This window comes from Pagrus major, chromosome 12 (assembly GCF_040436345.1).
Source record: "Pagrus major chromosome 12, Pma_NU_1.0".
Taxonomy (NCBI): domain Eukaryota; kingdom Metazoa; phylum Chordata; class Actinopteri; order Spariformes; family Sparidae; genus Pagrus; species Pagrus major.
The window spans coordinates 2682168-2695814 of NC_133226.1; the positions used below are offsets into that span (position 1 = coordinate 2682168).

General features: G+C 37.9%; 1 protein-coding gene across 1 annotated transcript in view; it reads left to right on the forward strand.

Annotated features, from left to right (window-relative positions):
- The window catches only part of slc38a9 (solute carrier family 38 member 9), a 39850-nt gene extending 26736 nt beyond the window's left edge, over positions 1-13114 (forward strand). The window contains exons 9-15 of the mRNA XM_073478137.1: positions 84-290; positions 2312-2419; positions 3695-3801; positions 6708-6821; positions 7442-7590; positions 8904-8993; positions 11442-13114. Of these exons, the coding sequence (XP_073334238.1) occupies positions 84-290; positions 2312-2419; positions 3695-3801; positions 6708-6821; positions 7442-7590; positions 8904-8993; positions 11442-11607 (941 nt within the window). The 3' untranslated portion in view covers positions 11608-13114. The remainder of the gene's footprint in view (positions 1-83; positions 291-2311; positions 2420-3694; positions 3802-6707; positions 6822-7441; positions 7591-8903; positions 8994-11441) is intronic.
- Positions 13115-13647: the final 533 nt, after the last annotated feature.

Sequence of the window (13647 nt, forward strand, 5' to 3'; positions counted from 1 at the left end):
TGTAAATCTCATTTAAGGTAAAAACTATTTTAGGCAGTAAACTGAATGTCCGAAAAATAATGATTTGTTGATTTGTTTTCCAGTCATCTGTCCATACCCGAACACTGACCCTGAAGGAAACTCTACTATCAGCACACTCTACATTGGCAACAGTGGAAATGATACTGATGTCAACTCTTTTGAACACTGGTGGAGCAAAACCAACACCGTTCCCCTCTACTTGATCATCCTGCTGCTGCCACTGCTTTGCTTCCGCTCAGCCTCCTTCTTTGCAAGGTTCACCTTCTTGGGTAATATAGATTAAGATCAAGGAAATGTGAATATAGTGAAACTTCAAAACAGTTGACAGTTGAGTTGTGAAACATCAGCTGTGGCCCAAGGATCACTATGTGTTCAAAATGATCACAGAACACTTCTTTAGATCTTTGATTGTCTTTGAATCCTAGCTAAATATTAAAGCTGCATTAATCGATTTTTGGTAGCCAGGTAGTTGCCAATGTGTTGGATTTATGATTGAAACATCTGACTGAAGGCCCTGTTTCACAAAGTGGATTGGTGAATACTCTGAGTATGTTAACCCTGAGATGAGGGAAACTCTAGGATTTCTGTTCCAGAAAGAGAGGTAACTTAAACTTACCTGCTCACTGGCAGGTTTTCTTCATCAAACGGAATTTCTTTCTGACTCCCCCCCTCTTCCCAAACCAGAAGAAGCTCTTTATTTACCCAGTGCCTTTTTTTCATTCACAACACATCCTTAACTCAGTTAATGTAACTGATCAGCTGTTCTGGAACCAAAAACTACTACCACCTTAATACTGAAACTAGTGTGTATACACAGGTTTTTGAAATGGCAAGAACTCCTTTCACATTGCCAGTGGATGAGTTTGCCTGTCCGTTTTCCCCTGTGTCCTGTTTGTAATCATGAATGCACCGAAAAAAACAGTGAACAGTTGAACTTAAGCTTCAGTCTTTCTTTGAAACGCAGCGTCAACTGAAATATGTTTAAGTGCTGCCTGACAGAGATGGATGATAAGCAGCCTACTGCAGGGTTAATTGACCTAGGAGTAAATACTGATAATATACATTCACATTGCAAGCAAAAGCCAGATGTTAGCAGGTGTAAGTGGGTTTTTTGGCCAGTGTGAAAGGGGAATTTGAAATTCCCCTTAGGGTTTGTCAAACCAGAGTTCAGGTTAAATCTGCATTAAGAAATAAAGCAGCATGTCAAGGATTACTAGTAACAAATGCTGTGGATGATGATAATGATAATTCCTGGTTGGATATCTATCTTTAAATAAACGGCGACCTTTGGCCTTAAATTTACATTTTCCACATTGTGCAGTCATTAGAATAAGATATATGAATTATTCTGCTTTTTTGCAAGTTTGAGAAGTTTTGTGACAATGTGATTCTGTGCAGACTCATAACACAGCTGTTAATTTGTCAACCAGTTCCCCTGCCCTAAAACATTTAATGCACACTTCTGTATCATGTCTGTTTTAAGCAACATAACTTTTTTACCTTAAAAAACAGCTTCAAAATCATTTTGATGGTACCGTGTCTTGTAACTTGGGGAAAGGTGTCACAGCCACTCAGCCCCCCGTCACTTGTTTCTACAATATGTAACTTCAGAGAGAGGGTAGGATAACAGTGTTACATAAATGTTTATGTCAGGATACAAGCTTTCAAGACATAACATTGTTAGCATCTACATTACATTAACAGATGTTACAGACCTGGGATTGTATTCACGAGAGTGGTGAAACTGTGGCACCAAAGCACACAAAATGCCAATTTCTACGCAATGTTGCTTTAAAATTAAAATTTGTGCAAACCTTAAGGCACACAAACTCAATCAATCAATTGAAACAGTGTGTTCAAACAGCTGCTAAATGTTGGCAGGTAAGACGCACTGTAGACATGGAACCAGACAGGCTGGTACAGCGATACCTTGACATGCTTACACTCTATACAAAGAAACAAACAACTGAATTTACTGCTTTTGATGCCAAATGTACAAAAGGCTCGAATGATTGAGAATTTGTCATAGCCATTTTCCAGAGTTTGTTAAGTTTCATCTCATGCAACAACTCTCAAAATCATGTGATTTGTAAGGAATAGGACATTAGTTGAGTAAGCAGTCATTTAATGTGGGCCAGGACCTGAGTTTCCCATCTCATGGTTAGTTAAGTCAGAGTTAAGACATAGCTTCAGAGTTTTTTAAAACCTGCCCTCTAGAACAGACCCTTGTTGTGGGGCTGTATACTGCAACACTCATCCACCTTTTGTTGCATCATTCTGTCTTGTTTAGGCACTATATCAGTGGTCTACCTGATTACACTGGTCACTATTAAGGCTGTCCGCCTGGGCTTCCACCTGGAGTTCCACTGGTTTGACACAACCCAGTTCTACGTTCCAGGTAAATCACCTGCACATTCTAGAGCTTTATGCTTTATATATCTTTTCTCAGCAACTCGGATGAACGTCCCTGAATCCCTTTTCACCTTTGGGTGTATCAGGTCTTATTAGAAAATGTTGTTGATCAATTTGCAGAACTGCTTTATGGCAGTATTAGATTTATTGTCCTTTGTCATTTTCTCAAAGGATTTATTGGAATTTCATAATGTCATAATATAAATCGAGATTGTGATATTAAGTAGAATATTGTATTTGGCTGAGTTTGTTACTGTATGTGTTGATCTGATCAACTGATGAAGATGAACTTCCTTACCTTTTCTCTATCTCCACCACCAAAATTCTCTCTCACACACACAATAGCTGTCATAATAATGTAGCAGAGTGGCAAATGAGAACATTTACTCTAACCACTGATGCTCCCCAGAACATTAAAGCACTCCATGCAATGATGCAAACACTGTGCTTTTTGGCAAATTATATTTTTTAAATCAATTTTGGTGACTTCTGTGAATTGTCCATATCCGAAGAGTTGGGTGACAAATATCCTTAAGAATTCCTACAGTGTATTTTTTTTTTTGCCCTCATATGAGTTAACTGATGACAACTTGGGTAGAAAATAAGAAAAAATAGACAAGTGATATTTCCACCTGCTTTGTGTGCAGTTGTTAAACTAATAGTGATTTCTAAAACTAAAGCTGTCTACATGTAGCCCAACTGTTTATCTTAGTTTGCTATAATTCTTCAAATTTGGCAAATTCTTGTAAACTTAGCTAAGTTACTGGCTGAGACAGAACATGCCTCAGTCAATCAATTTTAGATTAGTTTCCAGTGAAATAAAGAAACTCTAGGGCTGCTGCTCAATATTTAGTTTTATTGAAAAAACCCTAATCCAAAAGAACCTGTATGAGTACTGATACATTACTAGGCAGGGTAAGAGTATGGATCAAATCCAATATTCTATAATTTCCTGTTTGTTTAAACATGTAGCACAAGCTTTCCTCATATTATGCTGTAGCATTTTTTTCTTTGCCTTCAGGTAGCTCTCTCTTTTTCTTTTTTCTTTTTTCCCTAGCGTCACCCTAGGGCCAAAATATTCCCTTTTGCATTCAATGTATCTCATAATCTGAAAGCCACAATGCTATGAAATTTGAACACATTCATGCTCCCTAAGGGAAAAACCCTTTGGGCAGTAGGAGGTATTGAACATTGAAACTACCAGGAGAGCACTAGTACTGATCTTCAGATAATTTTTCTGTTTTATTATGTGTTCTTTCAGAGTTCAGACTGCTCTTTCCTCAGCTGACTGGTGTCCTCACTCTGGCCTTCTTCATTCACAACTGCATCATCACATTAATGAAGAGCAACAGGCACCAAGAGAACAATGTGAGCCATCATCCACCCATGCTACTGGGGTTGCACTTGGTTGCACCAGCTGGACGTACACCTGAGCGTAAGACTAAGCTGGACGTAAAATGTGCTTTAAGCCGGACAGAGAATTAATACCTGTTGCACCATCTAGTCACAGTGGTAGGTCTAAATCTTTTTTCTGGACTAGTCTTGACTAGTTTCCAAGGTGAAAATAAAAACAGTACTACAGGCCTTTTGATGCCCCTGCGCTGCCGATACGTATGGACAGTCAACCTGTTGTTTTCTCTCTCTGTGTCTGTTTCTGGTCTGTGCGTACATACATTTATTTGAACGAGGCATCTCAGGAATGCATGGTGAGAATTTCTTCAAACCTGGCTCAAACATACACTTCATCTCCAGGATGAACTGATTAGATTTTGGTGGTCAAAAGTCACTATGACCTCATGTCTGCCCCATTCTTGTGATTGAGATCTCACAAGATCACCTGGAGGGAATTTTGTCCAGTTTGGCACAAACACCCACTTGGACCGATCAGGATTTGCTGGTCAAAGGTCATTGTGACCTCAGAAAACACGTTTTTGGCCATAAGTCAATAAGTTATAGGCTAATTATGATAGGGATTGCACAAATGTCAAATGAAATGATGACATTTTATATCCTAAAGGTCAAAGGTCAGCTTCACTGTGACATAGTAATGTTTTGCAAAAAACACTTTCCTGGCCATTATTTAACACCATAACTCAGTAACAGAAGAAGAGATTGTGACCTTATTTCACATTATTCAAGCTTCTTTGTGTGCTATCAAAATCAGCTTCAGCATGTGAACAGTCAAGGAATTTCACTGTATTTTGTTTCACTCAATTAAGTTGCATACTTATAGACATACAGCAGTAGTCCATCATATGCGTTTTGGTTTTGCTGATATTCCGCTTCAGATGATTGTTGTGGCAGCTTTGATGAAGTTCTCTATCAGACCTCTGTGCTCCTCTGTAAAAATAGTTTGTAATTATGCATTTTTACAGTTACAAGTTACACAGTTATGCCAAAAATTACACTTAATTACACTTTTTATTAAATGACTTCAAAGTCTTCACTACATACTGCATAACATAACATATATATACATACATACATAACTTATGTTATATGAGTCTGGACAGACATGAAAGTAATAAGCAACTTGACTTGTGGGTGGAGGCATACAACTCTGAGGTGGTGGCTGTGACTCATTAGATGGGTCATCCAGTAATCAGAAGGTCGCTGGTTCGAATCCCCAGCTCCCCTAGCTGCATGTCGAAGTATTCTTGAGCAAGATACTGAACCCCTAATTGCTCCTGATGAGCAGGTCAGCACCTTGCATGGCAGCCTCTGCAATCAGTGTATGAGTGTGTATGTGAATCGGTGAATGTGATAAGTGTTGTTAAGCGCTTTGTGCTGTCAGTTGACTGGCAAAGTGCTTTAGTCCATTTACCATTTAACATTAATTTTAGTTGTAAACAGAAAAGGCTTTCACTCAATTAATGTTCAGGTTGTGTGTGATGCAGACATGGAATTAATTGCTATGGTGGGATAGGGGTATGGGTCTGCCCATGATGCATGCATGTTGAGGTAGAGCACACTGGCAAGAGCGTGTGAGGATGGACTACTCTCTGGCACACTGCCAAACAGTGGCTACCCTTTAAAGATGTGGCTGATGATGCCTGTCATGGAACCCCGGACCGAGCTGGAAAGGCAGTACGACTATGTGCACTCACAGACGAGATCCATTGTTGAATGCTGCATGGAGTGCTCAAGCGCAGGTGTCTGTTGTTTATTAGGTTAAATATGAAACATTTCCACTCCCTGCTTATCTTAGCCTGCACATACATTGGTATAGGTTATTAGAGAGTGATGGTATTTTGCTACTGGACATAGCTGCGCCTGGTTTTAGTTATTGGATGGTGCAACAGGTGTAATCATTTATCACAAGGCTGGACATAGCTTAACCCAGCATAGGGCTTACATCAAACTGTTTTATGTGTAGCTGGTGCAATTGCCCTTTGAACAGCTTTACATATAGCATATGTGTAACACTGTACTAATGTGGTCTCTGGCAACTTAGCTGAGATTGCTCAATTCAATCTCACAAGTTATATCTTGTTTGCCGAATCCAAATGTCCACCCTTTGGACTTGAAGCCTGAGCCCTCTCAGGCTTTTTCACTGTCATCACGTCAATTCTGCAAGGGCACAAGACTGTGAGGCTAATGTGAGCTGCTGATGGACCGGCCTAAAGACTACAATTATAAACTGCATTTCATTACCTCTATAACCTGTACTTATATTTGTATATACTACATATTTGTATATTGTGATGTGGGAGAATATCATTTCTGGCTAACACGATTCAAGTAACAGTTTAATAAATTAATAGTTTTTACACATTCATAATAAGTTATTTAACTTCACATGTGTATTGCAGTGAATTGTGGGTAGTTAAATTAATGAAGTCCGGTGAAGTCTACACCCCAAGCGGACATAGAGTCTGCAGAAAGTCCTGTTGAGGGCCCTTGTGGACTAAGTACTGTAAATTGTGGGTTAAGACAGCCCTCAGTACTCCTGGACTTCCTGCGACACGCCCACAAAGTCTGTGGGTCTGCAAGAGAGGTAAAGTCTGGGCATTTGGATGCAGCTGTTATTTTTTGTAGTAACTTATGTGAGTCTTTATCAGTACTGACAGTCCAATACAGAAGAAACAAGAAGGGGAGAGGGGCTTTAAATAATGATATTATTGTTGATATTTTTGTTGAATATAAATTATCAACTAAATTTAGTGAAGACAAAATCGACCATTTGTTTCCCCATCATAGTTTATTAGCGTCAGAAAACACAGTAGTTAAAGTGATGCTGATTCTAAAATGAATTTTGTGTTTGGTGTTTTTAGGTGCGGGACCTGTCCGTGGCTTATCTTCTAGTAGGGCTGACCTATCTCTATGTGGGAGTGTTGATCTTTGCTGCCTTTCCCTCTCCACCTCTCTTCAAAGACTGCATTGAGCCAGTGAGATTTACACTTCTTTGCTTAACTTGCTGTTTTTTGTTTCCCATGGTGCTAATGTATGAAAGATTTTATTGGACTTTATAGTTGTTACCTACAGACGACAATCCAAGAACGTGTACCATCCACAATATTTTACAAACGAGAAATTTGCAAATATGCATACTTAAACATGTTTTTTAATTGTGTGATTGATGCAACAATGTACTTATTTGCACTTTTTTGTGTGATTGCTGCAGCATTCAGTGATCACAATTAGCTTCTGTCTTTATTTCATACTTCTTATACAAAGTTAAAGCTGCAAAATCAGCATTTACAGTTAATCTTCATTGAATTTTCTAAATTATTTACTTCACATAGTTGATATTGTGCCATCATTAGAATTGTTACCAAACACTTGGTTATACTCATTAAAAGAAAGCAGTTTAGAGAGACAAAAGGAGTGGAGAATGGATACAGAAACACAAATGAGGGGTTTAACAGAAAAATGAGAATCAGAGAACAACTACAAAATGCTAGACAAAGACAGCTGTCCTATTGTTTTCTACACTGACTGCAGCTTTGTAGATGTGTCAAACAATGCCCAAACTGCAGACCCTCCACTGCTTTCTTCTCTTCTGCAGAACTTCTTAGATAACTTCCCCAGCAGTGATGTGATGGTGTTTGTGGCTCGGACCTTCCTGTTGTTCCAGATGATCACAGTCTACCCCCTGTTGGGATACTTGGTGCGGGTCCAGATGATGGGCCAGATATTTGGCAATCATTACCCCAGGTAACACTGAAGAATATTATCATTGTTCAAGTTCTTGTCTTATTATTTCTGTGGAAGTAGACCTGCACAGCACACCGATAACGATATCTGATATTTTTGACAACTCTGTGTTATAATTGTGTGGTAAAATATTTCTAGCCTGAAATTTTGCTACCCCTCAATTTAGGTACCAGATTATTCACTCATTCTCTAGATGTGTCCCAGTGCATTGTGGGTTCCTCAGGATTTAGAACATATTTACATAAAAGCCAAACAGTTTTCCGCACAAAACTTGAAATTTATGTGTAGCTAAGTGGAGTGTGCAATCAGACTGACTTAGCATGTCTCCTCCCTCAAATACAAATATAATAAGGGCAAGGACGTTTCATCTTGCAGTGCTTGTTTGATGTATATCTGGACCAGAAAGCATCCCACAAGCACTAGTACATCTGGACCTTAGTTTGTAAGGATGACCTGCTCTAGACAGACTTATGTTAAAGCTGTGCTATATTCTTTTAAAAAATCATTTACACTGCAGAATATTTAGTGCCTTGGAAATGTTGTATTCTTCCTCTGATCTGCACTTTTCAGCAAAATCGTCACAAATTGTTGGTAAGATTGGAATGTTGTTTTTATCTAGTGTCGATGAACGTTAATGCGATATCAATATCAATGAGAGTTTAAAAAACTGCTCATTTTTAACACAGACACACATTTTTGATAAGGATTCATAAGTTGATTATGAAAGAATAAGATGTCTACCGAGACATTTTACAGTGTAAAAATAAACTTGTCCATAGAGATGACAGTTAGAGATGTTTAACAATGTTGTAACTAGTAATACTATTACACTACATGTTAAGCTATTCTGATATGTGAACTTTATTATCCTAATATTTGTCCAGTGATAATGGTATAATAAACATTTGGTATTGTGACAACTGCAGTCATAGTATATAAAGTTCATTGGAAGGAAATTACAGTCAATTCTTGTGTGTTTTTTGGATGGCACTGTAATTCTACAAGTAACTAAGTTAAAAAAAAATATATTACAGTTTTTGAAACTAAAGTTACAAAATGTAATACTTTATAAACATTAAATATGAAGCACACAGGATAGAAACACCAACAAAATGTAATTTACAAAACAATCAACATCAACAATAAAACTCAAGATATGTTAAATTTGGCTTTCATAAACCAGCATTTTGTTGGAATTCAAATGTGGATTTCTCTGTAGCTGTAACTCTGTAACTGTTGTTTCAGTCGTGTGTGCAGCAAAATTGAGTTCAGTTGTTCAGCATATTACAGGTTTTCACATTCTATCTCTTTAGTTTCTTCCATGTTCTGGCTCTGAACATCTTAATTGTTGGAGCTGGTGTCCTGATGGCCAAGTTTTACCCCAATATTGGATCCATCATAAGGTATGTCTTAACAATTTGGAACTAAATATTAATCAAATAGAATTTGTCCAAATGTCCAAAGTTTTTATGTGCCTGAATAAGCTGGTAGTTGTAATAGCAACAGAGGGGAACATAGCATATTATGCAGGGCTTCAGACTAACTTTTTTGAAAAGTAGCACTAATGACCTCAAGTGACAACATTCAATGGTGGTTAACCAAAGTGTGTACAGCCGGCCCAGCTGTGACAGCCCTGTCAGCAGCCTGGCAAAAAATTGTTCCAGATTGCGCTGTAATTTTAAAACTGAACTTTGAGCAGGAAGCACACCTCTACTTTGTGTCGGAATCTGTTTTCACATCACAGACTGGATTCTCTATAACAGATGAGTCCAGCAAGAGTTAAACTCACATCGGTAGATCCACCTTATATAGGCGATATCTTGTGTATGAAATGGCTGTATCCTCACAACTATGATAATCTTGTCATGGGTCGCCTCTTGCCCACGTCCAGGGACCATCAACTATTTCTCTCCTTGGGGGAGAAGAGGGCAGCACGGCCCCGTGGGTGAAGTACCAAACACGTTTTTTTTTATTGCTGTGGCAGCCACGGCAAAACATTACCAACAGAAATGTTGCTCCTGGTGTTTCACATCATGATGATTATTATAAAAAACAAAATCACATGCGGCATATTTGCAAGTTGCACAGGTGCTCCTTGTTATGAAATTTAGTCTCACTGTCTACAAAAATAGTCACAAAATGCAACTAAATTGTCGCTGTCTGGAGCCTTGGTATGGCTGGGACTCTCCGTAAAAGGGCAAGTTAGTGGTCGTGACGTGGTACAGACCACTTAGTAAGTAGTCCGTGGAGTGATCTCTATGGTTCTACTTCACGTTCTCCCATTTTTGACCATAAAATAATTGTCAGAAATCATAATCCTTTATTAAATAGAGCCTACATTATTATTGAGATGTCAGTTCACATTGACTTGTTTGATAAGTATATCGATTATGCCTGTTGCACCATGTATCCCTTTTTCTATCTGTCACCAGCTAGTGAGTGGTCCATGGTGAGATACGTGTTACTCAGTGGTCCGTGGCATTGTCCTTGTGGTCTGGACCAGTTACTCAGTAGTGGTCTTTGTGGTCCAGACCAGAGCCGTCCATGGCGTGGTTCACACTTCCTCTGTTCTATCTAGCTATTAATGCGTTGTTTTTGTTAACAGGGACTAATAAACACCACAAAAATGTTTTGCCTATGTTGTCGATTAGGCCTACAGAATGAGTGATGGATGGATGGATGGATGGATGGGTGGATGGATGGATGGATGGATGGGTGGGTGGATGGATGGATGGATGGATGGATGGATGGATGGATGGATGGATGGATGGATGGATGGATGGATGGGTGGGTGGGTGGGTGTGTCATCTGTATGAGATTAAGTAACAGTATTGAATTGTATAAAATTGTTGTGTATTGCGTTGCGTAGCAATCAAAAGATGGACTGCATCATGTAACATAGAACATGCATATGTGAAATACATGCATGTATACAATTTATTCTGTACATGTAATAAAACATCTTTAACTCTTCTGTAAATTGCTTTGGCAAAAACATATTTTAGTCATGCCAATAAAGATATTTGAATTGAATGGGGTATTGAATTATTTGCTTACAGGCCTATCTCAGTAGGCTATAGCCTACACTATGGCCTATGGTCCTTGTCGTCACCATACAGTCACCTCACTACAGGGGGTGCTGAAGATTGTGGGCCTATTGCCCCAGACCATTTTTTTTGTCTGTGGAGCACTCTTGTTGCCCAAACCAATCAGTGGTGGAAGAAGCATTTAGATCATTAACTTAATTAAAAGTAATAATACCACACTGAAAAAATATTCCACTACATGTAGAAGTCCTGCATTCAAAACCTTAATCAAGTGAAATTATGCAAGTATAATCAGCAAAATGCACTTTCATTTTAGAACACTAACTTAAAAGATGTTTTTTAGTTGTTATCTGCCTCTAATACAGATTTAAGTATGTGAGTCATGCACCTATGGAAACACTTATACCAACCTCTGCAACCTGAAAGCACTTTGTGCTCTGCTCCATGATTTAAAAAATCACTGCCCAAAGGCAAACCACACACACATGTTCCTCATACATACGTTGTCTTGTCCTACAGGCTTCTGCTCACAAAAAAATACTTGTCACTTGAGCATGGAAGTATATTCTTGATGCAACAAAATAAAATAAACTTGATGTAACAATATAATCTATATGTTTATAGTGGTTTAGAATGGTCATTGTTGAATAAAATGTTCATTTTTCCTTGCAGACTTTGCATGTACATTTTATAGGGTCGTCTTTAGGATTTACCCTAAATCATTAGTGTAATGCACCAGTTAACCTATCATAATACTATACTGAATGTTCTGTTGTGATATCAACTCTCTGTCTCCCCTTGTAGGTTTTCTGGAGCAACATGTGGTTTGGCTCTAGTGTTTGTCTTTCCTGCCTTAGTCCACATGATCTCCCTGAGAAGGCAGGGGATGCTCCGCTGGCCATCAGCCCTCTTCCACAGTTTCCTGATCGTGCTAGGCATGGCCAACCTGCTGGCTCAATTCTTCATGTAAAGATGCAGTGAGACACAGACGCTCTTAACCATTCAGAAGCATTTCCATCCGATCTTTTAATGCAAGACGTGCTGGAGATTTCAGATGGGAATCTCTGAAATTAGATGTCCAAACCTGCATAATATGTATAAACCCACTTATGTCATGGCCGCCAGAAAAATGCCCAGATAAACTACAGCATCCTCCAGCCAATCAGATTTAATCACTGTTTTGTGGTATAAGATAACACATCAGACACTTTGTTCTGTTAGAGTGATGTCTGTGATTTGTGAAGGTTTATGTTTTAGCAGAATAACCAGATTCCATTGTCTTTATTTGATGATATCATTTTTGTTTTTGTTTTCCTCATACAATCCAGCCAGTGATTATTCAATGATAAAATCTTGTTTTTAGATCATTTCCTACATTGTGTTTATTATTAATTATTCCTGCCTTAACAGATTCTAGACCAGTCCAGTAAAATAGTATAAACACAGTATGAACAGTATTCAAGCTATCTCATTGATAACATCAGCAACAAGTTAGCAGGAACATTTGGAATGTGGGGTCACTGTTAAGAGATAAAACACAACCACAGGAATGTCTTTTTAAGCTGTTGTGTTAAATGTCTGTTTTTTTATGTAGATTCAAACAATACCTCTACAATTTTGAGTCAACAATTATAAACAATAACACTGAATCAAATGAAAATGTGTTATTTGAGACATGTCAGTCATAGTGTTGAACCTACAGAGAATTATCAACAGAATCTTCATCTCTCCTAAGTTTTTACAGAGCTCAGTATTGAGTATCAGATTATTGTTTTGCTGTTTGACCTTTAACCTTACTGTTCTGGTTCTCCCATAGCTTTTATTGCATTGTTTTAGGCCACCGCAGGCAGCTGTTTTTGGAGAAAAGGCTCCAAAAGAATATTGTACACTTCCTGTACCAGCAGAAGGAATAGTTAGGGTAAACATAATGGCTGTTGAGTCAGATATCTCCCTCAGAAGTTGGTGGAGACCAAAAATAGTCCAATATTCACTCTCTTTTAGCTCTAAGACTTACCAGGTAGACACAAATACCACTCCAAAATAATGATCATGTTGCTCCATAACTGTTCCAAATAAGCAACTGTCTGCTAACAAGTTCAACACATCAACTTAAAAGGTGATGAATATGTCATGTTCACAACTTGTTTCCACCGCACTCAAGGGGACAGAAGAATCTGTTATTGCGGGTTTAAATTTCTGAGATTAGAGGCTTTACAGGTGGATTGTATGACTGTATAGTGTAGGGAATATATTAATAACTTTGTGACTATATAAACAGTTTAAACAGCATATTTTTTGGAGCAACTTTTGGCACAGTCTTTTAATTTTTATGAGTTGTGTTGATTTACATTGTTGACATGTTTACATTTTGCTTATTTTCTAGGTATTGTGCCTAATGTAATGTATTGTATTTTACTAATTATAAGGTAGACAAAGGGAATATTTAAATGAAAATAAACCATTTCAGTCAAAAAGAACTGTAGTTCTGTTTACTTTTAATCAGATTTACCAGTGTGAACGACAAAAGCTAATTATTTGAGTAGTCCTAGCTGTTAGTAACAAGGCTCAGCATAAGTTCAGTCAAGAAGACTTTCTTTTTGTTCATTCATTTGAATCTCTCTCACTCTCTTACCCTCTGATCCCCACTTCTCAATCAGCTGACTATGGGCGTTTACTCCTTCAGTTAACTCAACCAGATTTTGGCATCTGAAGCTTTCCATTCATCCACATTATCAAATTAAAAATGATAAATGATTTAATAATAAATAGAATTAAATTAATAATTGTCTCTTTTAACAGGGGATTTCCTTGAACTTTAATGTAATACAAAAATCAATGCTTGATGATTATAATTACAATTACAATAATTATGAAGACATTTTGTTACATTATTCTCATTTGATAGATTAAATGGGCAAAGGTTGGCTGTGATGCAACACAGTCTTTAATTGAGACCCAGCTTTTAATTTTACCACTGGAATTTTTTGTGTATAAGGTAGTCAAGATCTCA